The sequence below is a fragment of the Rhinolophus sinicus genome, linkage group LG06 (assembly GCF_036562045.2).
Source record: "Rhinolophus sinicus isolate RSC01 linkage group LG06, ASM3656204v1, whole genome shotgun sequence".
NCBI lineage: Eukaryota > Metazoa > Chordata > Mammalia > Chiroptera > Rhinolophidae > Rhinolophus > Rhinolophus sinicus.
In genome coordinates, this window is record NC_133756.1 from 1,345,488 (window position 1) to 1,373,281 (window position 27,794).

The 27,794-nt window shown below is 50.6% G+C and overlaps 1 protein-coding gene across 1 annotated transcript in view; it reads left to right on the top strand.

Moving 5' to 3' along the window:
- Positions 1 to 25,590, top strand: part of CIROZ (ciliated left-right organizer protein containing ZP-N domains) — a 73,085-nt gene extending 47,495 nt beyond the window's left edge. The window contains 6 exon segments of the mRNA XM_074337189.1: positions 9,625 to 9,903; positions 10,092 to 10,140; positions 10,193 to 10,273; positions 19,456 to 19,525; positions 25,026 to 25,086; positions 25,384 to 25,590. Of these exon segments, the coding sequence (XP_074193290.1) occupies positions 9,625 to 9,903; positions 10,092 to 10,140; positions 10,193 to 10,273; positions 19,456 to 19,525; positions 25,026 to 25,086; positions 25,384 to 25,590 (747 nt within the window).
- Positions 25,591 to 27,794: the final 2,204 nt, after the last annotated feature.

Consider the following 27,794-nt stretch of genomic DNA (forward strand, 5'->3'; position numbering starts at 1 on the left):
TCTTCCTGCAAACCTCAGTTTGCTCCTCTGGTGAGTGGAGCTGCTGAAGCAGAGTCCCTCTGGCGGGGTTGTTGGGAGAACCCCATGGGACAAGGCGCGTGAAGGGCTTGGTGAACAGGAAAGGCCGTGTAGGACGCCTGAGAGCCCCGAGGAGGGGTGGAGTTGCAAGGCCGCTGATCGGCCGCTGAGGGTGGACTCTGGCTATGCCTTGGTCCTCAGGCCAGCGAGAGGCTAGGTGCTTCCCTCAGCCCTGTCACTCTGCATCCAAGGCCTGTTTTTTTCTGGAAAACAAGCGACATTCATCACGAGTGACAGCCAGGCCCTAATGCAATCTCGGCTGGAGCCATGAATTGCAAATATGCTGCAGTGAGGAGGCTGCTCCATTAGGTCCCCAGGGAGGTCACACACCCTGGGCCCCAGGGGCGCTGGTCAGCATGGGGACACCTTGCAGACCCTACGACCGGCAGGGCCCCAGGCTCCCTGAAGCCACTTTGGGTCCTTAGATAGGGCGGGCGGAAGGACAAGGCTCCAGAGTGGGTGGAAGTGGGGCCAGTTCTTGGTGATTCAGGACCTGCTTTTGTCCCTCTGTTGAGATTCACAGGGAAAAAATAAAACTCCCAGGCAATTAAGTGGAGCATGTTGGGTGAGTGGGGCAGGGTGGGTGGGGCACCTGCCTGGCAATCAGGAGAACCTCCTGGGGCCAGGAGCACTCATGTGACTGGGGGAGTCCTGCCCATGCCACCCTGGGGGGCCCTGGGCTCTGTCCCTTGCCCCAGACTGTATCCAGCCCTCCTTCCCCATCTGGTCTCCTTCCAGCTGCCCACACATGAGCCCTCATCCTCCAGGAGTGAGCTGAGTTCCACTCCCTTCCAGGGAGGTGCCACTCCCGCACGTGTGTGCTCCGCACTCTGGCTCTGCACATGTGTTTCTGTTGTAGCAGCTCTCTACTCACACGTGTGTGCCCAGGACACATGTGTGTATCCTGCTCACTGCCAGCCCAATACTGAGTCAGAGCTCACTGGCTGCCTCTGGCACACGGTGTAGACGGGTGGGTTTGTTTTTCCCCTGTGTGTTTTAGGTTCAGAAAAAAAAAATCCCCAAATGAGCTACCCCGGGGCACTTTTCCCTTCATTTTTTTCTGCCCAGGTGTCTCTAAAGGGAACTTCATTGTCTGTTTCAAATTCATTTGCACTTAACTCATCTAGAAGTTTTGTAAGAGCTGTTTGATGTACAAGCAGCCTCTGAGCCCCCCACCCCCCCACCCCTGTAATAAGCCCTTTAACCCTTAGAGACCCAGAGCTGCCTTTGGGCCTGAGTCAAAGGCCTGATGTCCCCTACCCTCCTGGGCAGGGAACAAGAACTCAGGATGGAATGGGCTGAGCGAGTGGCATGGGGACAGGGAGGCTCTCCTCTGGGCATCTCTCAGCACCCCTTATCCAATGGCTCCAGCCCCTGCTGGGTGCAGCGCCCAGCTGTTGGGGTTTTGAGCCTCCCCCACTAATTAATGGGTGCCTGTGAGGGCTGACCCAATGAGGCACCCAAATTAATCTCAATTACAGCGATTTGGTAACTGCAGCGCTAGCCAGCCCGACTGAGCCGGCCGACTGAGCTGGGATTTCATCACCCGAGAATGGGGAGCTGGGACAGCTCAGCCCCGATGCTTATCAGTGGGGGTGGAGTGGGGGGGTTGGGTGGGGCTCAGGGGCCCCAGGCAGCCCAGCCTTTATCAGCACCATCAAATTAGTTCACACCAGCTAATATTCACATTGGCATCTTGGCCTGCCCCTCCATCCCCCCTCCCCCCCCACTCTGAGGAAGGTGGAGGAGGTTCCTGGTGGATCTTTGGCTGCCCTACTCTCCCCACCTCAGCCTCCCTAGGGTCCATCAGCGTCAGCTCGAAGCCTGCAGAGGAGGCTGGTGAGCCAAGCAGGGCCCAGAGGTGTGTGGTTCTGGACTCCAAGCTGGGCAAAGGTCCAGGTTCTAGAACCCTGGGTCCAGCTGGGTCGCCTCCCTGTGGGCACAGAGGTGCTGGGAGGCAGACGTGGGCTGATGACTCCTACACGCTGGCAGCTCCCTGCAGTTTCCAAAGGCCGTTCCCATCCAGTAGCACTGGTTTGCTCCCTGCAGCTTCCCACTGGGGAGGGCAGGGCAGGGCAGGGATTAACTCCATTTTACAGAGGGGGAAGTAGAGGCCCAGGGAGGAGACACAGCTTGCTCAGGGAACCAGTGCAGGAGCCACAGTTCTACCCAGGCTGCAGGACTCCTAGTCTAGTGTTATTCTCACGAGAATACATCTCTGGGGAGATTGTCCTCCTCCCTCCCACTTCAGCAGCCCTCCCACCTCTCATCACCCCTCCCCACACACACACCCACTCTGGCCTCCTCCCTGAGCCTCCTGCTACCCCAACCCACTGCTGTTTACTCATTTGTTCTGAGCCTCAGTTTTCTCATCTGTAAAATGGAAGTGAAAATAATAATATGTGCTTACTTACTCCCCTGCCCACCTCCCCAGGGTATTTTTACCTGCTAAAGCTTCATGCAAATGTAAGGCATTAACTGTTGTCTTTATCACTAGTCATGGTGGGAGTGGAGGGTGCTTCAGAGCCGGCAGTTCTCATCTGTTCCCCGACCATGGAGCATTTCCCTGTGACAACAGGGAAGCAGGGAAGGGCATCCTCCCTGGGGTGGGGAGATGGCTCTCTAATGGGGAATCCAGGCAGCAGAGGCCAACCCAGAAGCTGCCCGGGGCTCTTCCGCTGTCACCCAGCCCACCCCACACCCACAGCTGAGACTCCCGCATCATAACACTTGAGCTCCCAGAGGGCTGAGAAGGCTCTCAGGTCACCTCCCGGTCTCCCAGGGTGTGGGGAGGGCTCCTGAACTCATGAATGAATGAATCAGGCCCAACTTCCCACTCAGGAGATACTTAACACGGCTTAAGGCAGTCACACTCACCCTCCTCCTCACCTTGGGGAGGGGGGGCTGTACTGCACCCAGCTATGTCTACCGCACCTTGGGCAGTGCCCCTGGGGTAACTCCCACCCATTCCACCCCCTGGCTCAGGGCCCGGTTTGGCCAGCAGGGAAGGGGCCCAGAGCTTGGGATGGGGTCCATTGGGAATACTGCGGCAGGTGCCCCACCATTGCCCACACGTCCCGTTCACCACCCCCACTGGACTCCCACCCTGCAAGGGAGCAGGCGCCCTGTGAGCCCTCCTGCTCGCCCCCCACTTCCCGCAAACGTAGTGGCAGGATGATTGATTTTGCGGGAAGAGCGGCCACGAGGGGAGGGGGTGAGGGGCGGTGGGGGGGAAGCCAGGGCGCCAGGGGCCCTCACTCCATTTGCTTGTGGCTCTGAGTCAAAGCTAGGTCCCTCTAGGCAGTGCGTGAGGTGTTCCCCGGCTCCTCAGCCTGGTCATGGGGGGAGAAGGAGGCCCTTTGGGGCCTCCACAGCCAGTCCAGGGCCCTGGGGGGACCCAGCAGCATCGGGGGGCCTCTGAACCCTCAGCCTCCTGGTCAGCCCCTTAGAGGATGTGGCTGGCTTGGCTCAGAGACCACGTTCCCCCAGGGAGGGTGAGTGTGCTGCGAGCGAGTGGCGGTCTCCTCAGCCCTCCCTTGCTTGGTCTGAATTTTGTGGGGCTCCCTGGTCTGAGCATGGAGAAATGAGAGGATGAGACCCCTCCCAGACTCCAGCTTGGCTGGGACTCTGAGCCTACAGGCCAGGCCCAGAGGCCCTCAGAGCTCACCAGGGGCCTTCTGGGAAAGGAAGAAACTGAGCCACTTGAGAGCCATGGGTATGTGTGCCCAAAGACCCACAAATCCACACACTCTTCCAGGGTTGGTGCTTACACGCACACTTACACAGTCAGACACTAGACCTCCGCGAACGTCCACATGCTTCTTACTTACATGTACTCCCCTTTCCTTGTATGGATGGACACACACACACACACACACACCAGGATTCGAAAGGACAGAGTCAGGTGTCCTCAAGGCATCACACCCACAAAAATGAGCACTTTACACTGGTGTGCCCTGTCTCAGGGATGCACTCAGACAAATCCCAAGGCCCCAAGAAAACACACCGCAGGAATGACTGCCCTGCCCCAGTCCAGTCCTGGGTGTGCGCACGCAAACAACAGGGTCTTCAGTGACTAAAAACTGGAGTTTTTGGTTTTGGGGTTTTTTTTCCTGTTTCTATTGGAGAAATGGGCAAACCGAAACCTCAGAAAGATGATGATTCAGATTCCCGGTGAGTCAGCAGGGAGCAAACCCCGAGAAGCTACCTGGATTCGGGATGCTCCAGAAAAACAGGCCGGTTGCCTCTCTATGTGTCACCTCTGTCTCTGCACCTCTGGGCCTGGCGTGGATGTATGTGGGAGAAGCAGCTTTCTCTAGCAATGCCTGAGAAGTGGATGATGTCTGCCTGGACTGAGACTCATGGGGGATTTCCTGGAGGAGGGGAGCAAGTATCGGGGGCGGGACCCTGAGAGAGTTTGGGTTAGTTGGGTGTCTTCACTTGGTGAGGGAATGGAAGCAGCCCATAGGAGCAGAGGGTAGCACGGAGGTGTCTTGGGGGCAGCTTCCCTATTTGCAGTGTTTGCTGGGTGCTATGTGAGACCTGGGGATACCCCCAAAGCCAGCCTTACTTCCAGGGACTTTGCAGGTCATCTGGAAGGACAGATCACTTCCCTCGTCCAAATATAATCTTGAAATCGTGGCGGGAGGTTGATAACCCCGCAACCCAATCTGGCTGATCAGTCAGTGCCACTGGGGCTCAAGGGAGCGGGGCAGCCTCAGGCTCCCAGGAGGAGGAAGGGCATCCAGATGGACAGAGGCTTGGAGAGGGGACAGAGGATCCATATCCTGTCTGGGGAAGCCTGGAGAGACCAGCGCAGCCCTCAGAGGCCCCATAGCAGGTGCAGGTGGTACCCAAGCACCCCCAGTGCCACTTCATACCCAGGAATTCATCACGAGCTACTGTGCTCCCACTTACTGAGAGCCGTCTGGGTGCCACAGTAAAGGCTCTGAAAAGGCCTGTAGAGGTGGAACTGCTGGTCCTCCCTTTACCTACTATTGTCAGACTTACCTGAGCCCATGGAAATGTGGTTTCAATGATCACCTATTACCGTGCTGTGGAACTGGCATTTGAAAAACTGACCTACACCTTTATCCTGATTTCTAAAGCATTTCAATTTCCATGTTCATTGTAAGAAATCTGGAAAACATAATAAGGAATAGAAAGTATTGTTTAGATCTTTCAATATCTCATCACCCAGAAGGGACCACTGCTAACATTTTGGTCTATTTTTTTTTTCCTTTTTCCTTCTATGAGTGTGAAGGGATGTGAGGAGTATGTAAAAAACATGTTACTCTAAATTGGGATCATATAGTTTTGTATCCTTTTTTCCCCTGCATTTTTTATATATCATTTAATGCATATAAAAGACTCATGTACAGTTTAAAGAACAATAATAAAACAAACAGCCAGATAGTCACGACTCAATTTAAGAATTATATCCTACGTTTTCATGTAGCATTATGCTCTGGACATTTTCCCATGCCATTAAATATTCTTTGAGAACTTGAGTTTTAATGGCTGCCTGGTATTCCTTCAAAAGGTATACCATATTTTATTTAACAAATCTCATCTTCTTAGAAATTTAGATTGTTTCCAATTTTTTGCTATTAAAAGAACACTATTATATGTAAATCTTTACCCATAATCAGAACAATCTCTATTTATTTAAGTGGATAGAAGTAGAATTAGACAGAAGAAGAAGGTTTTAAACTAGTAATAGCCAACATATGCCAAGCATTTCTTTGCCAGGCATTGTACAGACAGCCTTATATGCATAAATTAGCTCATTGAAGTTTACAACTCCATGTGGTAGGTACTATTCTTATTCTCATTGTCCAGGTGAGCAAACCGAAGGTCAGGGAAGCTAAGCAAATTGCTCCAAATCACGTGATAGTAAGTGACCAAGCTGGTCTTTGAACACCAGCAGCCTGGTTCCAGAACCTGAGCTCTTAGGTTCACTATGCCATGCTTCAATTTGTTCAATCAACAATATTTACTGAGCACCTACAATGCACCAGGCACTATTACAGGTGATAGGGTATATGGCAGTAAACCAGACAGATAAAAATCTCTGCCCTGCGTTCTAGTCAAGGAGACAGAGAGAATAAATATATTAAGTGAAATCTTTCCATTGTTGGAAGGTAGTAAGTCTTCCAGCAAAAACATGCAATAGGGCAGGAATGCAGAGGTGGGTGTGCAATTTAAAATGGGAGGTCATGTCAGGACTTACTGAGAAGGAGGCATTAGAGCAAAGTCTGGAAGGAGGTGAGCAAGGGAGCTATGCTGAGATCTGAGGGGAGAGCATTCCAGACAGACAGATCTCTGCAAATGCAAAGGCCCTGAGGCAAGCATGAGCTGACTGTCCAAGGAGCAGCAAGGAGGCCAGTGGGGCTGGAGTAGAGTGAGAGTTGAAGAGTGGGAGGAGGTAAGGTTAGAGAGATAATGGAGGGGGTGCAGACCTCAGGGCTTTGAGGGTCACTGGAAAGATTTTGGCTTTTCTCTGAGGGAGGTGGGAGCTGTGACATGATCCAGCTAACAGGATCCCTCTGGCCACTGGGTAGAGAATCTCTATATATGGGGCCAACGGGGGTAGTGAGGAGGCCCCTGCGACTGGTGAGGCTGGAGATGATGTGGGCTCAAACTAGGCCGGTAGTGGACAGAAGCGGTTTCCCTCTGGATATATGTTGAAAATGGAGTTGATGGGATTTGCAAATCACTTGGCTATGGGATATTAGAGAGGAATCAAGGATACCTCCAAAGTTTGGAGCTTGACCCCTGGAGAGGGGGAGACTTGTTTCGCACAGCTGAGAAAACTGGGAGGCATGTGGTTTGAACGTTTGGAGTGCTGAGGCCGACATCACTGCTAGCCTGACATCCTGCTCTCCTCTGTTGGACCTGCTGGAGAATGGTACATCCTGCCACTTTAAAGTTAGATATGGCCACAGGATGAGCTCTGGTCAGAGAGCCGTGGGTGGGAGTGATGTGTGTAACTTCTGGGCTGGGGCCTTGAGTCACCTGCAGCTCAGCTGGTCCTCCACTGAGGCTATCTCAGGAGCATGTGCCAAGGTGGAACCTCCATCAGCCTGGGCTCCTGAGTGACTCATGCCCACCTGCCCTAGACATGTATCATCAGGAAGAAATAAACATTTGTTGTTCTAAGACACTGAGATCTTGATGTTGTTTGTTATCACAGCATAATTTATCCTATCCTGAATAATACAGACACCTATGAGTAGGATTGCCATGCCATGTAAGGTTGCACAGGTTGTACACTGTTCAAAGGCAGCATGTCCAAGGGGGTTTCATTCTGATCATAGATTTCTCTAACTTGTAGATGCTTCACACAGGTGAAGTCAGGCTCAGGGTGTCCCCTGAGATCCGTCCTCTTGTTTACAGCCTCTCTCAGAGGCCTGATTCCCATGCCCATCCCCCACCTAACTAAACCTCACAGCCACCTCACAGGGTGGGGTGGTGGGGGGAATGTTCAGAGTATGACTGTGGCCTTAGCGCCTGGGTATAAGTGAGCAAGAATGTGGATTCAAGTGTGTGCCCGGCCAGGGCTGCCATTCCCAGGAAAGCACTTCCTGGACAGATCGAGGCCGAGCTGAGCAGGGAGTGAGGGGCTCAGCCACGTCCCAGCAGCTTCACTGCTTCCTAACGGGATGCATATGCTCTGGCGGCAGATTTAACAAGAAGTCTGATTTATGGAACTGCCATTCAGATGAATTTAAGCTGGATGCTACTGATTAAACCCCAGAGCCAGTGTTCCCTCCAGCTCTTCCCCTCCCCTTTCACTCCCCTCTCCTCCTGTTTCCTTCCTTTACACCATGGCCAGTCTAGGTTTGCCCAGAACAGTCTGGAGAAGGCAGGTGAATTCTGCTTTCTCCTGGCCAGACTGCCTACAACTGGACAGAATAACATGCAGTACAAAGTTTTTTTAAAAAGTTGTGGTCCTTAAGGAGGACACCTTCTCTTAACTAGCAAAGGGCTGTTTGAGTTAGAGGCAGCCTGCCTGTTCGCCAAATGAAGACATCGAGTAGACAGATGTATAGACAAGCCTGGAGCTCCAGGGAGACGTTTGAGCCAGAGATATAAATTTGGGAATTGTCAGCATATATTGGCGTTTAAAGGGCCATGACACTGGGGGGAGATCACAGAGGGAGGGGAGTATATTGATAAGAGTTGGAAGACTGAGCCTCTGATCTGCAGAAGAGACTGGAAGTAGCAGCCAGGAAGAGGGAGAGAACCAGCTGAGTAAGGAAAGGGTTTTGAGGAGGATGGAGTGACCCCACCTGGACCCAGTGTGCTGATGGGCCCAGTAAACCAAGTGTTGAGAACTGACCATTGGGCTTAACTATGAGGAAATGGTGTCAGGGACTAGGGCAGCTGTGTGTGGTGGGCTCAAGATGGGATGGGAAGAGGTGCCTCTTTCAAGGAAGCTTACTAGGCGAGGGCGCAGAGAATAGGGTGGTAGTGGGGCGGGGGAGTGGGGTCAAGGGCGAAGATGCACAGGAGAAAAATAAGGCTGGTGAGAAGGAGCCGGAAGAGGGAAAGTTACTGCAGCCTGAAGTGGAGCTGGAATACTGTCTAGGAGAATGTAAGGGAAATGGGGACTGGTGCCCAGGAGGAGATGGCAGTCTTAGCTGAGAGGAGCCATGTTGCCAAATTGCCCATCAGAAAGTTCTCCATCCCAGACTCCCACGGGTAGCGGCATGTGCAAATGGCCTGTTTTCTGCATGCCTCACACCCCATGTGGCCATTTTAGGCCCTTTGCAGCCTGCCTCTTCTTATGGGGTTTCCAGTCCCCTCCACAGCGTGGGTACTGATCCATGGGGGTCTCCTAAATGGGCAGGAATTAGGATTCAGACCTCCATGAAGATGCCCAGAGAGAAGGAAAGGGAGGCTCAGTGAGGCGAAATAACTTGCGCAAGGTCACCCAGCTATTAAGTTGCAGAACTAGCATTCGACCTCTGCCCAACACCCTCCTCCAAACCCAAAGATAAGAGAGAGGTCAAGAGGTCCTTGTCAAAAAGTCCCTGTGGGCTCTGAAGGTTTGGCCTCCTTACTAGCTTTTGTGTTTATTCTTTCATTACAGGGGTGCCGGGTGCCCCCCACTGCCCATGCCAGGATCCCCAAGAAGATGTGATGCAGGGAGTAGTTCCTATGGACCCACAAACACAGACCATTGGGGAGATCAATCCATGAACCCAATTATTAGACGGGAGTCAGTACTCAGGGGGTTCGCCCAGGAAGTGCAAAAGTGGGTACCCGCCTAGGTCTGGGGGTTCAGGAAGGCTTCCCAAAGAATCTGCTTCTAAGCTGAGAGCCAAAGAAAGAACGAGATTAAGCTTGGTGAGGAGTGACAGGAGGACAGGTGTCCTTGCAGAGGGCACAGCACCTGCAAAGGCCTAGAGGTTGGAGAGACTTCAGGAAACAGAGAGGCAACCAGCTGTTTGCAGTGGGCCATCTGGAGCGGGTTGGGGCTTCAGAGGGGCCTGCAGCCCGGCCCGTGGGGTCGGGTCCTGCATCCCCTCTCGCCCGCAGGCTGCCGCCCGCTCGCCTCGGGGGCCGCCTCGGCGGAGCCAAGCTCGCCCCGCCCTCGCGGTGGTCGTTCGGCCTGCCGGGGCGTCTAATGGGCCGCCCGGCCCGAGTTCCGGGGAGTGGTCCCCGGCCGCGCTAATGTGCGGTCGCCCCGCCCGCCGGCAGCTGGTGCCCCCGCGTCGACCCCGGGCTCCGATCGATACGCATCAGGCGGCGGGCGGCCGGGAGCGCCCTCTCCCCCGGGCGCCTCTGACGGTCGTTCCGGGGCCTCCCGCGCTGCGGGTGGGGGCCGCCTGGATACCGGGAGGGGCGCCCCCCGGGATACCTCCGGTCCCGCGCCCGCGTGGTTCTTCTCCGCCTCTCCACGCTCGCCCCTGATTCCCTCTAATCTGCCCCTCTCTTGGCGCGGTGTCCCCCTCCTTCCGCTATCTCTCGGTGGTTTGAGTCTCTGTCTGTCTCTCCCTATCCAGGTCTCGGGCGGATTGCTCAGCCGCCCCAGGCAGGAGGCTGTGGAGAAAGGCAATGACCTGGCAGCAGGCCGCCCCCGGGCTCTCCTCTCTGGCCCCTCTAGCCTCTGGGAGCCTGGGAGTCTCAGATGGCTCCGTTGGGGACGAGGACAAGGCCAGTGGGACCATCGTGGAGCGCGAAGGAGGCATTCGGGTGCAAAACTTAAGGAGCGCCTCAAAACCCCTCAGAAATCAAGATAAATAATACCTTAAGGCAGTATTTTAAAAAGCGACTTAATGCAAAAAATTCTGTGGTGAACAAAATATCAAAAATTTAAAGGGAAGATCAGTCATTGCCAAGATGAGCCATATTGGAGCCTGCAGCAAAGGAAAAATCAGGACTGCATCCTGTTTTATTCAAAAGGGATTGTTCACCACGGTTTTAAAGGAGACGAACACAAGATTCCACACCCAGGATTAGCTAGAGAAAAGCACCAAATCAAACATCTTAATTATCTTTTTTTCCAACAGCTTTATTGGGATATAATTTACATATGCACCCATTTAAAGTGTCCAGTGCAATGGTTTTTAGTAGAGTTGCACAACCATCACTACAATCAATTTTGGAACATTTTCATCACCCCTAAAGGAATCCCTGTACCCACTAACAGCTGCTCCCTCATTCCCTTCAATTTCCCCAGCCCTAGGCAACCACTAATCTTTCTGTCCCTATGGATTTGCCTATTCTGGACATTTCATATGAATGAAACCATACAATATGCAGTCTCTTGTGTATGGCTCTTTCACTTAAGTTTACTTTTGTTGCAGCATGTATGAGAATTTTATTCCGTTATACTGCCTAATAATATTCCACTGTATGGATAGACGACATTTTACGTATCCATTCATCATTTGGTAGACATTTGGGTTGCTTCTACTTTGGTTATACTGAATAATGCTGTTACAAATATTCATGTACAGTTTTTTGTGTGGAACTGTGTTTTCATTTCTCTTGGGTATATTCCTAGAGTAGAATTTCTGGGTCATATGGTAACTCCACATTTAACCTTTTGAGTAACTGCCAGATGGTTTTCCAAAGTGGCTGCACCCTGTTAAAATACCACCAGCAATGTAGGAAGGCTCCAATTTCTCCACATCTTCACCAACACTTGCTATTGTCTTTTTGATTAAAGTTTTCCCAGTGTGTGTGTGAAGTGCTATCTCATTGTGGTTTTAATTTGCATTTCTCTAATGGCTAATGATGTTGCTTTTTGGACATTTGTAAACCTTCTCTGAGAAATGTCTGTTCAAACCCCTTGCCCCTTGCCCATTTTTCAGATATCTTAATTTTATATAAATGGCATCATACCACATTTATTGTTTGGACTTGCTTTTTTTACACTTGACAGTATGCTTTGGGGATCTTTCCATGACCTTTGTAGATCTACCTCACCATTTTTTAAAATAAATTTTATTGGGGAATATTGGGGAACAGTGTGTTTCTCCAGGGCCCATCAGCTCCAAGTCATTGTCCTTCAATCTAGTTGTGAAGGGCGCAGCTCACTGGCCCACATAGGAATCAAACCGGCAACCCTGTTGTTCAGGGCTTGCGCTCTAACCAACTGAGCCATCTGGCTGCCCCTCTACCTCACTATTTTTAAGTAGCTATTCAAGGTTTCATAGTGCAGCTGTGCTCTAAGTATTTATCAGATCTCTGCTTAATGGACATTTATATCTTTTCAAAAATGTTTTCTTACAAAACAAAGTGATAAACATTCTTTGTAATAAACACATCTTTGTGTACTTTCAGGTGAGTCTTTTGGGGAAAGAAAACCCTAGAAGTGGAATGGCTGGGTCAGAACTTTTTATTTCAATGGGTATTAATAAATCATTCTCTAATACAATAATTTAACTCATGTACGCCTTCACCAGCATTGTAAAAGATTGCCAATTTAATTGCATCTTTACCATCACTTGATATTATCAATCTCTTTCATTTTTGTCAATTTGTTAGGAAAAAAAGATATTCCATGATTGTTTTAATTTTCATTTGTCTGATTACTGAGTGTGAACTTTAAAAAATATGATTATTGGCGATTTTCATTTTGTCTTCTGTGAAATGTCAGCTTATATCTTTTGTCCATTTTTCTGATAGATTGTTTTTATATATTCTGGATGTGGATCATTTTTCTCCCAGCCTGTTGCTGGTCTTTTGTCACCTAGAAATGTTAAATTTTGATGTTGTAAAAGGAGTGCAACCCTTTTCCTTTTTGGCTCCTGGGTTTCACATCTTATTTTTCCTGCCCCAAGGCTGTGAAAATATTTTCCTCTACTATTTTCATATTAAAAATAAATGGATGAGAGACATTTTGGACGCAATGACAATACTGAAATAAAATAATTTCTTGTTAAATTAATAAATCTAATGCAGTCTCCATGATGAGCTCAATAAAAATTTTTATCATACATAATAGTCTACTTGTAGAGTTCATATAAAAAAGGAAATGCACAGTAATAGTGAAAAAATTTTCTAGATGAATAGTCCTAACAGCTGGCAAAACATACTATAGAGTCATAGTGATTAAAACAGTGTAGTACTGGAATGAGATTTGATAAATTGATCAATGGACAGGAACAGGTCCATTTTTATATGAAAGTTTAGTTTATTATAAAGGTGACATTTCAGATAAACAGAATTCAATAAATGGTCTCAGTTCAAATGGCTATCCATTTGGTGGTGAATGTTTATTCATTTATCCATCAAATATTTATGAATGCCTAACACCGTGTTTCCCCGAAAATAAGACCAGGTCTTATACCGTATTTCCCCGAAAATAAGATCGGGTCTTATATTAATTTTTGCTCCAAAAGACGCATTAGGGCTTATTTTCAGGGAATGTCTTATTTGTTCATGTACAACAATCTACATTTATTCAAATACAGTCGTGTCATCTTCTTCTGGAACATTGTCATAATGTATTAAATGCGTCTGTCTGGCTGATAATCTTAAGTGGGGCTTATTTTCAGGGTCGGTCTTATTTTTGGGGAAACACGGCATATGCCAGTCACCTTGTATGTGGACACGGGTGGAACAGTGAACAAAACAGACAGAAGGATGAAAATTCTGGCCTTGTGAAGCTGACATTCTGATAGGAGAGAGAGCGTCAATAAAATAAATAGGTAAATAGTATAATGTATTAGAAATAAAAGAGAGGAATAAAGCAGGAGTAGGGGATGAGAAGAGAAAAGGCAATTTAAAACAGAAAGCTCAGAAAAGACTTCATTAAAAGGTGATATTTCAGCAAAAATTTGAAGGAGATGGGGACGTGGGCCTTGTAGCCATCTACAAGAAGAGCCAAGGGAACAGACAGTGCAAAGGGCCTGAGGCAGGAACATGTTTGTGTGTTTTGAGCTCTGTTGTATGGACTTGAACATTCTCCCTGAGGGAGTTGGGAGGTATTGAAGGATTGCGAACAGAGCTCTGACAAGGTCTGATTTGAGCTTTAATTGAACCACTCTGGAATCTGGATGGAAGACCAGGGAGGACGAGGTGATTACAGTTATCCAGGTGAGAGGTATTGGTGGCTTGGACCAGGTGGCAATAATAGAAGAAGGACGGTGGGGTCAGATTCTGGATGTATTTTAAAGATAGAACGGACAGAATTTGCTGATAGATTGGATGAGGGTGGGGAGGGGAAAGGAGTCAAGGGCGGCTTCACAGGTTTCCATCTGAGCCTTGGAAGGCGGGAGCTGCCATTAGAGGCTGGAAGGCTGTGGGTAGAGTAGTTTTGTGGGGAAGATCAGGGCCTCAGTTTGGATGTTTGGAGTTTCAGACGCCTATTAGATCTCTAAATGGAGATACCGAGAGTGGAAGTACATACTCATGTCCCCAGCTGAGAAGAGAGAGCTGAGTTTGAGATACCCACCGGAAACGGTCAGTGGAGAGAGTTTCAAGGTCCAATACTGTAACCTCAAGCCACATGTGGGTACTGAGCACTTAAAATGCAGTTAGTCAGATTGAGATGTGCTCTAAGTGTAAAATGCATGGATTCCAAAGGCCTAGCATGAAAATTAATAATTTTTATACTGATAAGTTGAAAGGATAATATTTTGGATATATTCGGTTAGATAAAATACAGTATTTAAATTAATTTCACTTTTTTTTTTTTTACTTAAAGAAGTGTGGCTACCAAAAAAATGCTTATTTGCCTATGAGGTTTGCTTGATATTTCTGCTGGACAGAGCTGGTCTAGATGGCGCTGAAAGGTGCAAGCTGGATGAAGTCACCACGGGAACGAATGTGGTGGAGAGACCCAAGGATGGGCCGTGGGCGCTCCAAGGTGAAGAGGGTGAGGAAGAATCAGAAAGAAGGAGAGAAGGAACTACTGGGAAGGTTGGAGGAGAAGCAGGAGACCAGTGGCTGTCTGGGAAACCAAGGCCAGAGAGTGTTTCAGGAGGAGGGAGGTGTCCTGTGGCAAACACTGCTGATGGAAGGAGAGAAAGCTGAGAATTAACCACTGAAATTAGCAACATGGCTGCTGGGTCCTGAGAGCCTTTTGTTTGTGTAATATTCTGGAGTTCCTACCACGTGCTGTTGCTGAAGGTATAACAATGACCAAGGGGTGCTGGCCCCGGCACTCCTGGGGCTCACAAAGTCTTCCGGGGCAGTGAGGGTCCCTGCATGTGAGCCACCAGTCACCTGGAGGAAAGATGACGGAGGACAGTGGAGGAACGAGGAAAGGTTTGGAGGCTGTGCCCTGAAGGCCCCGAGAAATTTCTACCCATGATTTGAAAACCCCCATCCAAAGCCCCCTACCTCGACCCCCAGCGTAGACCCTGGGATATGACAAGACGCTAGGGCTTTCTGGAGGTAGAGAATCCTCATAGCATTTCTATAAGGGGGCCAGGATTTGAGCTCAGGGCTGTCTGGCCCCAAAGCCTGTGTTCTCAGTCGCTCTGCTCACTGCCCTAATGGGTGTAGGGACATGGACAGTTACAACAGGCTCTTCTCTTTGACAGCTGGAAGCTCTTGGGCTGCAGAATCCCCAATCCTGCCTTTGCAGGCAGCCCCCAGCCCCGCAACACTCACTCACTGAGTTACTTTAGGTGAGTCCCTTCAGCCTTAGTTTGCTCATCTGTATAATGGAACCAACAAAATGGAGCAACAGCACACTAGCCACCAACCACACTGCCTATTATGGGCTGAGTTAGCTGGGAGGTTCAAGCCAGACCATGCAACCAGCTGCAAGCAGGCACTTTGGAAACTCACTCCCTGGGGAGGGTGGGCAGAGGGACAGGCTGCAAGCTCACCACAGGGAGGGAGGGCACGGGGGCAGGCACAGCCTCCGAGTCCCTCCCTGGCCTGTGTCCTCCAGAGCTCTGAGCCTTGTTCCGGTGCCCCTGAAGGTCAGGCACCCCCTCTGGCCCCCGCTGTCCCCTCCTGCCTCTGACTGTCCCCTCCGCCCTGGATAAACAGCACCTCCACCCGCCTGCCTCCTCAATCCCTCACGCTTCACCAGAATTAAATTCATCATTCATTTTTTATGGTTTATACATGGTGTAATTTATGTTTTCAAATATATTGAGGTCACACTTTAGCAGAAAAAAAGTATTTCACATTGAAATTGAAGGCATGTGTGTTCCATTAAATGGGGATGTTTGGGATAATTTTAAAAGGCTAAAAGTAGTAGAAAGTAACATTAAAATAAAATTTGAGAGATGTAATTACCCCTAATCGCACCATAAAATAATCAATACTGCATTCCATTATTTCTGACTTCCCTAGTTATAGCTTTTTTTGTTAAGCTCTTGAATATTGATGAGGTGAAAGGGTCGTGTCTTCTGACGGAGGTGGAATTAAGGTGGTGTCCTCTCCGATTATCCCGTGGAGACCGTGAGCGCCACTCCTTCTCAGCTTGAATCCCTGAGGACAGCACCAGGCTCCCTGATCTGTCTGATGATCTCCTGTCCAGCTCTTCCCACACAGGGCCTGGTGGAGAGGCCAGGGGAAGCCATGTTTATTCGTTTGGGCTACATATTTGGAGCACTCATTGTGTGCCAAGCTCTGTGTAAGCCACATGGATCCATCAACTCATTTAACTCTTAAAACGATGCTCTGCACTGGGTGTCAGTAAGACTCCCCACTTTACAGATGGGCACACTGAGGCCCAGTGGGATAATGGAGTAGAGTTGGGATTTGCACTCATGTTTGTGCTCTTGCCACTGCCTTTGCCACCTTCCAAGAAGTCCAGCCTTTGGCTGAGAGATGGAGATGCCAACAAGGTGAGGATGACTCAGTGCCAACCTAAGGACAGTTGCCACTGACACAGTGGCTTGGATTTAGCCAGAGAACCTCAGGTTTCCTCTGGGGACACTTTTGTCCCTTCCCTACATTTTAGATAATAGATTGACTTCTCTGAGCCTTCATGTTCCCATCTGTAAATGGGAACAACATTAGAACACTCCTCACTCAGCGTGTGGTGTAAGGGAGCTCACGCTGAGCACAGTTCCGTTTGACATGGGAAGTACCAGTCAACGGTAGCTACGAAGGTGGCGGCAACACTAATGAAGAGGTCACATCTCTTCCCTGGCCTCAGTTTCCCCACCTCTAAAATGCCCTGGGTAGGGCACTTGAACTGGACAGCAAGGCCTTGTCCCTGTCTGACATTCTGTGTGTCTGTCTATGTGTGAGGCTGTGTCACGTGGGGAGAGACTTCTGCCTGTGTGATAGCCCACAGAAGGTCCTCTCATCCAGTGCCCCCATCCCTGGGTCACATGTCTGAGGGCCGCTCCCAGCCCCTCTTTCCCCCATCTCAAGGAACCCGCACCCTTTCAAGCTACAGATAATTTCCTGGGGCTCAGGACTGGGCCCTACAGAAGCCTACTTACCGTGTTTCCCCGAAAATAAGACCTAGCATCAGCTCTTATTTTATAGTAAAATAAGACCGGGTCTTATATTAATTTCTGCTCCAAAAGACACATTAGAACTGATGGTCCGCCTATATCTTATTTTTGGGGAAACACGGTAGCTCATAAGATCCCTGAGGTGCTCCTTCGGGCCCCTGTGCTGGGGTTTGAAGTCTGGACGTCCTCATGTCCCCAGCTTGGACAGTCTCATGTCCAGTGTATATGAATACCCTTATCTCTGCTATTAGGATACCTATGTACCAGAATCAAGACATCTCCTTACTCAGAATCGGGATAACTGTACTCAAAACCTGGACAGCTCATAGTGCACTTTTCATGTTTGGGTGGCACCAACCCAAATGTCCGTCAATGGATGGATGGATAAACAAAACATGGTCTATCCATACAATGGAATACTATTCTGTCATAAAATGAACACGCCACACATGGGTAGACCTTGAAAACACGATGCTAAGTGAAAGAAGCCAAACACAAAAGGCCAGATGGAGCATGATTCCATTTATACGAGGTACTTGGAATAGACAAATTCATTGACCCAAAGTAGAATAGTGGTTACCGGGGACTGGGGGAAAGAGGAAATGGGGAGTTAGTGTTTAATGGGTACAGGGTAGGCAAATCCAGAATAGGCACGTGCATAGAGACAGAAAGCAGATTAGTGGTTGCCAGAGAATGGGAAAATGGGGCGTGACCACTTAATGGGTATAAGGTTTCTTTTTGGGGGAATGAAAAAGTTCTGGAACTAGCTAGTTGCATAACGTTGTAAATGTCCTTAATGCCACTGACTTGTACACTTTAAAATGTTAACAATTGCAAATTTTATGTTCTGTGTTTTGCCACAATAAACATTTTTTTTTTTTTTTGGTAAGTCTGGACACCCCAGGGCCCAGTCTGTGCTCAGCTCATGCTCTGTTTGGGGCTGTGGGTCCTGGCGGCCCAACCCCAGCACTTTAGAAGCCTGGGACAATAGGGAGTTGATGAGCAGCTTTCTCTGTGTCATTACCATTAATAATAAACAACAATAGAGTGTATTTTTAAAACTTTCCCTAATGGAGATTCCCAAGCAGCAACCAAAACACTCAGATTACCCACTGGTCCCCTAAAGATACCGACACACAAAGCCACGTGGACCACAGAGAGCTGAGCCGAGGTACATGCTTCCTGGCATCTGGGAAGTACCCCTCACCCCCTCCCCACCAACCCCACTCCCCAGTTTTTCCCAGAGGTACCAGGGACAAAGGCAAAGGGAAGGAGTCCTCCACTTCTTCATGGGCTTTGCCAATGTCTTGGTCCTTTGACTCAGTTTCCCCCATGGGTGCCCGTTTCTCCAGAGGCTGTCCTTATGGGTAGAGGGAGGGGACATTAAACCTGCAGTTGTCGGAGTGGAATGGACAGTGCTGACCACAGTGGGCACTCTGGTGTCTCAGACTGGCCTGCAGAGACCGTCAGTCCTTTGTCATATTTCAGATGGGACCCTAGGCCCTGATTGCACGGGGGAGGGGGGGGGAGGGACATGGTCAAGATCTCACAGCAAAGAAGCTGCAGAACAGGAACCAGAACTCCTGGCAGTTGGTCCACTGTTTTTATATTTCAGGCTGCTGCTCAGCAAAGGCAGAGCAGTTTAAAACTCAGACCCTGGGGCCAGAGACACTTCCCACAGGGAACCCCAGGCCAGGCAACCCCTGACTTCCCCAACCATCAGTTTCCCCATCTGTAAAGAGGGTAAGGCCTGCACCTCCCTCACTGGCTGGGGAGAATTCCAGAGATGATGAGTGTGATGTCTCAGCACTGTGCTTAGTAAGTGATGACCACTACCCCAAAGATGAGGCCAAGCCCAGGTCTGTGCCTCCTCACCCTCTCCCAACCTTCCTGAGTCCACCTGGTAGCCTGGATGAGAACCCACTGGGCTCTGATGTGATGAGGCCCATCCTGATGTCAGTCACGTGTTACTGAGCACTCACTCACCTGCATTGTGTAGTCCTCCCAGCAGCCCTGGTTGGGAGAGACTGTTGCCCCATTTTACAGATGGGAAGACTGAGGTCCAGAGAGGCAGAGAACTTGCTGGATGTGGGATTCAAAGTGGTACCTCTGATCAAGAGCTGTTGCTTTTAAACACAATGCAATGGCTGGATTGGGGTGGGGGGTCACCCTGGTACAGAGCAAGGGTCCCTGCAATCCTGCAATCCCTGTGCACGTTTCTGGAATGAGGGCACATAGCTCATGAGATACTCAAAGTGATCAGAGGCAGACCTCTGTTTAAGTCCCAACTCCTTCACTTAATGATTCTGCAGCCTTGGGCAAGTCATTTCCTCCCCGGTGCCTCAGTTTCCCCAATTTTCAAACAAGGGGTTCTACTGGAAAAAATATCTAATGTCCCTCTAAGCACTGTCATGCACTCATTCTTGGAACTTCCCTTGGATTCCCTCCTCCCTCCACCTCCCCACCCCCTCTCTCCTCATCCTAGTCCTGGCCTACCTGACACAGCCTTACAAACAGCTACAGGCCCAGGCCAGCAACTGTATCATGGGTGAGAGGTAAGCCCATCCTTGATGAGAGTATGTCAGGGAGAAGGCAGCTGATACCCAGGAGCTCAGGGCTGGGCCTACTCTGCCTCCTTCTCCCCAGCATTCCCTGGTCCCCGTTGTCCTCTGTGGTCAAAAAGGGCCCCAGTCAGACCCTGTCCAGAGGTCCCAGAGCCTCTCTGTGACCCCTGAGTCAACCACAGCCCACCCATCCGGGGAGATTTAATTGGTTTCAACTGACAGCCATAACAAGAAGGCTCTTTAAGGAAACTTAGGAAATGGAAGAGAGGCCATTAGGAAATTTACATTTGTGAATATGATGTTTAATTAGCAATACCAATAAATTAATAGGAGAATCTTGCGGCGGTTCTGGGTTCATAAAACACTAGCCTCAGTCGGCAGAAGGAGAATGCAGCAGCTCGAGGCTGCCCAAGGGGAGAGGATGGGGCCACGGGCTCATCAGGGGTGATCTGTGCAGCCCCACCTGCTCCCCCTGTGACCCCAGCCCATCCCTTGATGGAGTGAGGGGCGGAAAGAAGCCAGCAAAGACCGTGGAAGAGGGAGGGTCTGGGTTCATATTCTGGCTCAGCCACTTATTCCATTGAGAGGTCCCTAGCTTCTGAGACTCCTGGTCCTTATCTGTCTAATGGGGATAATGATAATACCCACCTCACAGGGTTGTTGTGAAGATTAAAGGAATTAATGTGGGTAAAAGTGCACAGAACAGAAAGAAGCTGGCACAAAATAAGTGTTAGTTATTACTGCTGCTGCTGCTCCTGCTATTATTATTATTAATGGGATAACGAATGGGAAACACCTGGTATGGAGAAAGGACTTGATAAATACTAGGTGTTATTGGCTTTTGATTTTTCTTTCCTGAGCCTAACTCGCTCTTCTGAGCTCCTGGGCACCTGGAATGGTCACCCTGATGGCACTTTTCCCACCCGATCTGGTCCCCTTGAAGTCACTGGGTCTGTATGGGCAGAAGCCATGTCTTGCTTCCTGCCATATCCCGGGCCCACAGCAGGCATTCAAACACTTGTAAACAAACACGGGATGCTCAGCTCTGACAGGTGCCCTCCCCTCCCCGCCAGTTTGCACACTACCCATGGCTCCTGAATTCTTTCAGGATTTCACTCAGCTTTAGCCTCAGCACTGCCCCCACGATCCCCTGTGATCCAGCCACCTCATCACCTACTGCCCAGGGCCTAAGACACTATCTTCTATCATGAAGCCAGACTTCTCCCCTCCCCAAGCATGCCAGTTCCCTCTTGGCCCTGGACCTCTGCAAGTGCAGGGTTTATCTTGGGGTGCCCTTCTCTGCTGATAAACTTCTGCTCCTTCACCAAGACCCAGCCTACCAAGCCTCTCCAACTCCAAGCAAGAATTAGAGTCAGCTAGGGTGGGAGGGGGGTGGGGAGCAGCTGGGAACAGTGGCCTTAGCTCACCAGACCTCTTCCTCCCCCTCCCTGCCACCTTCATGCCCAGAACTTGTAACAGACTTGGCAATTGTTCCTTTCAAAGAAGGTAGTGCATAGACCCTGAGCCTGTCCTTCAGAGGCTCAGATTATTCACCTTTGATGGGTCCTGAAAGACCCGCTCCATGCCTCCTTGTCATGCAGGGTGTCATGTGGGGTCTCAGCTCCCGCTCCCCACATAAGAACTCAGGACATGGTGAGGCCAAAAAGGAACACCCACGGAGCCATAGATGGGGGAGTCATACCACTATATTCTCACTGGCGGCTGGGTTGGAGACACAGGAAGCAGGAGCCACACTATCTGCAACCTGCCGTCCACTTCTCTGCAACCCGCAACCCGCACTCCGCCGCTTGCTAGCTTAGCCATGGCAGTCATATCAGTGGCTAATGGCTAACCAGTAACAGCTGATAGCCAACTAGTCACAGCCGATGACCATCTACTACCCAAGCCAGCACCTTTCCATGTGAGGCCGAGAGCCTGGAAACTGCTCTCTGGGACTCTGTCACCACACTCCTTCCAAAGAAAACCTTCCCTGACTGTTTCTGCAGTTTCTGTGCTCCCACCTGTCTTGGTTCAAACCTCCACCACCACGTGCCCATTGCTTTAGAATAATTTGGTGGCCAGTTGTCTTTCCCTCTAGGTTTTGGTTCAAGACTGGGCTTCCATCTCTTGCCCTGTCCAAGAACAGAGGTTGCTCTGACTGAATACATGAAAAAACAAATGAGTAAACCAGGGAGTGGGTTTAAATGGTGCCTCCTCCAAGAAGTCCTCCCTGACCATCCTAGCTCTATATGTCTTAATTGCATGTGTTTGTTGTCTGTCTTTCCCACCAGATTGTCAGCTCTTCAAAGGCAAGGACCTTCTTGTTTGGTTTACTCTGGCCTTCCTGGAACCTTTCCTGGAGCCTGTCACATGGCTATGCTAAGAATTCACTGGATAAGTGAATGAATGAATGAATGAATAAAGGAATATCTGAATGAAGGACTGAGAAAATGAGTCAATGACTGACTGACTGGAGAATGAATGAACAAATGAGTGAAAGAATGAATGAATGTGATCATGAATGACAGGTGGAAAGTGCTTCCCTGACTGAGGCCAGAGCCCAGCTCCTCCCAATCCCTGGCCCCCACCAAGATCTTGTTTCCCCAATTGTTTATTAAGTTGTGCAAAGTGCATAGAAAACAGGACAATAATTAAAGCAGACACAACAGATAGTTAATTGCATTTCCAAACTGTGATCCAAGCATATGAATAAATGGAAGGTTACAGATTCAGTCACAGAGGAGCCCCGAAACTCCCCCATGCTCTCCAGGGCACAGAGGTTGGGGAGGTCTTTACAGGGCCGAGCGCTCAGAGGTAGAGGACACCCCTGAGGAGGCTGTCTCCTTTTCCTCACCCCCTTTACTTGGCCCTAGCTCTCCCGGTCCAAGCGGGGAGGAATGGTGCATGGCAGCCCACACTGGGAGGAAGTTCTCAGTTCACAGCTGGGGGAAATCACTAGTGGCCACTCCTCTGAGGTGCTGGGAGGTGACCGCTAGCTCAGCACAGACCAGGGGATGGGTCCCCAATCCCAGTCCACTGACTACATGAGGAGGTTCTGGGGTGCTTGCTTGAAAATGCAGAAGCTCAAATCTTTGCCTGAATATTGAGTCAAAGAGGTCTGAATGGGCCCTGTGTCCTTATTTAAAACAAGCTCTCCAGGCATTCTGGAAGCTTTGGGAACTTCTTGCCAGCTGACTTCAGGTAGTCGCTCAGGTCTTAGGCCCAGGGAACTGCCCTCTCTCCTCAGGAGCGTCTGGATTGGAGAAGAGCTATTCTGGAGTGCAGGATGATGGAGGAGGCACGGCTGCCAGTCCCAGCCCAGCAATTCCATATTAGTTACCACAGCCAGAAGGAGCTTTGGAGAACAGGGGAGAGTGGGGGGGCAGGAATGAGGTCCTTAGCACAAAGAACTGAGTCTCTGGCTCTTGGTTCTGCTAGGAAAATGTCCCCTACTCCAGGAAGCCTTCTCAGCCTCCCGCTAAGTTGAATTCCCTGACTCTGGGCTCCTAAAAAGACAAGGAGACTCCATTCTCCTCTCAGCACTCATTCTGTGGAAAAGGAAGCTCCCTCCCTCCCCTCTGACAGGGCTGGGGCTGAGTCTGGCCCATCTCTAACTCCAAAGCCTGATGTGACCTGGCAGGGGTGAGGCAACTGGGATGAGCCCTGGGCCCTGTCATGTCCTTCAGCTCCAGAGGGCATCTGCATCTCCTACCGGCAGTCCCTCACGTGGACTCAAGTACCCCAAGGACATTTCTCCAGCCATAGGAGCGAGTGCCTCTGAGGCAATGACAGATGGGAGTTGGAGGACAAACACCCCAGCTGCACCGCCCTCCACCCCCAAACACATACACTTAGAATAGTCCTGAGGTGGGCTTTAGTCTGCAGGATGCATGAGCCCTGGTTGCCCGCAGCAGCAACTGCTCCTTGACACACCTTCTCCAGTTACCTCGCCACTCCCTTATGGTTCTTCTTAGGGATTCGTCTCAAATGACATGTATCCAACTAAAATGGTGACCGTACGAGGACCCCAACTTGCTAACAAGAATTATCCCGGAGGACCCTGGGTTGTCCTACAAAGCCCTACACATCCCTCATCTCCCCCGCTCATACAACCCTGAAATACAGGCTTTTATTCCCAGTTTACAGATGAAGAAACTGAGGCTCAGAGAGGTCAGACTCCTTGGTTGAGGTAACAGAGCCAAGCAAACAGCCGCCAGGGGCTGGAATCTGGGCCTCACTTGAAGGAGCAAGATTCCATGGTGAGGGTTGCTAACAGTTTATCAGGTATTATGACTGTGAGCTGTAGTTTTCTTAAGAGCCAAAACTATTGGGAGATCATATATTTCCCATGTATGGTGTTGCCAATCTGTCTCCAAGGCACTTGAGTTTGCAACCCATTCTTAGTGACCCAGACCAAGTGCTTCCCCAATGGGGAGAGCTTGTGATTCAGCTCAAGGTTCAAGTTTGACCTCCTAGAGGTGAAGTCCAGGACACAAGAAGTCCATCTGAGTGGAAGGATGGAGTTTCTATTTCCTCTTCCAGGCCTCTTGGCTCATCCCAGCCTCAGGCTCTGGAGAGGGTAAGGCTGAGTTCAAATCTGAGCTATGTGATCTTGGGCCTACGACGCACCTCTCTGAGCCTGTTTCCTTATCTGTAACATGGGGTTCGCAGTCCTAGTTTGCAGGGTGTTCCTGGGACTAGAGGTCCCAATACACGCCAGTCTTTCAGCAGGTGCTCAACAGATGGGCTGGAGACGCTTCCCAGAGGCCCCAGGTCCCAGCCTCTGGGATGGTCGCCCCTCCCTCCTGGCTTATTAAGACCCAGCAGTGGGTCAGGCGACAGCAGGAATGACTGGGGGTGGGAGTGTGGGGGTATCAGTAGAATCTGTTCTCAATGAGGAGAGGCCGGGAGGCCCAGCTCCCCAGGGGCCTGCGTGATTGGGACCTAAAGTAGCTGCTGGAGCTCAGCTCAGACCTCTGCCCCACTCCTCATTACCTGCTTGTGAGAAGGAGGCCGTGGGCCTGGAGAACAGGCGACCATGGTGGTGGACCCCCAGAGATCACAGCCATCTTGGGGGATACTCCAGGCTTGGTGGGAGCCTGTTCTCAATTATCAGCCCTGACCTGTATCCTTAGCTACCTGGCATTTCCAGGTGGATGGCAGCCAAGAAAGTCCATTCCTCCCAGAAAGGAGGCCCCAGGATGATGCTTCCAGGACCCTCACTCTAAAATGAAAATACCTACATACACATAGTGGGCTTTCATGTATTTTACTTTAACGTTTTTTTAAAAAGCATCTCAATGTTCTACAGAAATTTGGAAACACTTGGGAAATTGTTTGCCTTAATTTTTTTGGATAATATTAACTTAATCGAATAATTATATATTTAGATATTTATCATGAGTTATAGAGACAACAATGTCACCAAATATGTTGCACTAATTTTTATAAAGGAGTTCAGTCATGTTCTCTGCTCTCTCCTGCCTTCCAGCTGCTCCTTCCCTGATCCCGTATTCTTGGCCCAGCCCGAGTGCTGGTGCGGAAGCCCTGGGGTGAGGAGCAGGCTTTCCTATCCCATCCCCACCCTCACCCCAGGATCAGGATGGCAAGAGGCCACGCAGGCCTGCTCCAGGCTCTGTGCAGCTTCCGCCACCTCCCCAAACTGGGTCCTCAGTTTTGGGGTGGGTGGAGGCTGCTCCACAGACATGGAGGGAGGGAGGACGACCAGGAGAGGGCAAGGGCTGGGAGGCTGGGTCGGGAAGGGAGGAGAGGGCCGGGACGTTCCCTCCTTCCTTAGGCGGCACTAGGCGGGGAAAGGACACCTGCCCTGTCCACCTGGTCCGGGCTAGGTCCGGGGGCGGCGGGGCCCTGTCCCCGCGGAGCCCACGGCCGCCGGTAGGGGGCGCCTTGGTCATGCATTATTCATCGCCGAGCGGCCCGCCCGCCCGCTCGCCCGCGCGGCGGCCGCCTCCGTCGCTCTCCGCGCGCGGGCTCCGGGCTGCGCCGAGCAGCGGGAGCGAGGAGCCTTCACAATATTGTGGCAGCTCCGCGAGTGACGGCTCAGGGGAGGCGGGGGTGCGCAGCCTTGGTGGCGGGCGGCAGGCGCAGCGGTTGGGAGGGGTGCAGGGTGAGGGCGATGCTGGGTCACACGGCCCAAAGGGGGCTTATGCGGGGGAAAGGGGTGTGGTTTAGTCGAAGGGCAGTCTTTGGCATCCATCTGTCCATTCGTCGGTCCATCCATCCATCTAGCTTTCCTTCCTTCCTTATTTCCATCCGTCAACCTAGGGAGCATCTGCTCTGGGCGAGGTGAAAGGGATATAATGGGAAACAAGGTAGAAACGGTCCCTAGCCTTACAAAACTTAATCTCCAAGTGGGGGGGAAGACAGATAAAAAGCACGTAAACGCATAATTAAGATAATTCCAGATAGTGACAAGTGCCCTGCATAAAACAGAACACGCAGGTGTGATAGGCAGTGTGTGCTCTGGGCTGTTTAGGTGGTCAGGAGGGCTTTTGTGGGAAGGTGACATTTGTGCAGCAAGATCTGAAGAATGGCAAAGATGAACCTGATCGTGGCCAGTCCCTGGGTCTCTGGGGTCTCTCCTTGCCCACCCCCTGGCCTTCTAGGGGTGCCGTAAAGGTCGACTCCACCCCCACCCCCCACGCGTTTCAAGAAGCAAGGAGGAGGGTGAGGCCCTAACGTGGGCTGAAGGGATCCCCACCCAACCTTCCTCTGAGCTGCAGGTACCACCCGAGGTGGAGGTAGGACGCCAGGCAGCCAGCAAGTCCTGGAGTGTGGGCATCAGTGTTGAAAGCTTCCCGGCCCCCCCCCCCCGCCCCCCCCCCGGTGCTGGACTGGGGAAGCTTGGGGTCCTGGAGTCTCAGCATCTCAGCCCTTGATGAGGGTCTTTCCATCCCCCCACCATCCTGGTGGCCTCCCAGGTCTGCTCTGGGAGGGCAGGGGGCACAGAGGGCGTGGGCTCGGGTCATCACTAGCATCGGATTTCCTTTCACTTGTGCAAAGACTCTTTGACGCCTGAGCACATCAATATCCTTAATGACAGTGAGAGGAGCTGGGACTCCAGACGGCCTGGCCCCCCCCTCCCCTTGCCTCCTCCCCTTCTCACTCACTCTTCCTTCCTCCTTTGCTCCCTGATTCCTTGTCTCATCTCTCTGCATCTCTCCTTTCTTACTCATGCTTGTCTCTACTATCTGTCTATCTCCTCTTTTCCTCTTTCTCTGTCTTGGTATCTTTCCTCTCGTTTTTCTTTTCCTTTCTTTCTGTCTCCTCTCCTCTCCTCTCCCATCCTCTCATCTCCTCTTCTCTTTCTCTTCCCTCTCCCAGGACCCCACAGCTCTTGTGCATTCAACAAACTTTCACTGGAAGCTTCGGGGGTGCGGGGGTGCAGCTGAGCCAGTCACTCTGTCTGTCCATCCCCAGCTGGGTGCCGATGCCTTCCCAGGAGGCAGCAAATGCTGGAGGCAGGGCCTATACAGTGGGGCCCAGGGAGAGGTGGCTGAGTCCTGCAACTACCACCCCAGACACACACACACACACACACACACACACACACACACACACACACACACGGTTTTGCCTTTTTCCCAAAGGCACACAAGCTTTTGCCTCCCTCTGCCCCACACCATGCTGGGAAATGAAAAAGCCAAGTTTGGGTACGGGGTGCCATGGGAGAGGGGAGAGTTTTGGGGAGGATTTTCTGTTTTGTATTTTTTATGGCCATATATAATTTCGCATTTCTCCCCTCAGCCCCTGCCTCCTTGGTTCCCAGATGTGTCCCACATTGAAGAATTATCTCTCCTCCCTAGAGTGAAATAAATGCAATCAATATGAGTATTGCTCTCAGGGCCTTGAAATATTACATTAATGTTCCATGTGGTGACATTTTAGCTGGAATTTTCAAATACATTATGATGGTTCAAATTAATATTTATCAGATCAGCTTTTATATTTTGCAAAAGAGAGAGAGAGGGGGAGAGAGGGAGAGAGAAAAGGAAAGACACAGAGAGCATTATTAAAATACAAAATGCAGATCAAGTCTAAAATCGATGGTCCATTTTCCCAGCACTTTCCAGGGGCTGTCTTTAGCTTTCTGGGTTTGTTTTTAAATTTATTGGTGTTTCAGGCAAATCTATTGGGTTCCCTGGGCCCCCTGGTCGGCCTCCCCTCCTCACTCCCTCTTGTAGGATACAGGCCCTTCCTTTTCTGTCTTTCTCTCTTTATTATCCTGAAATGTAAATTA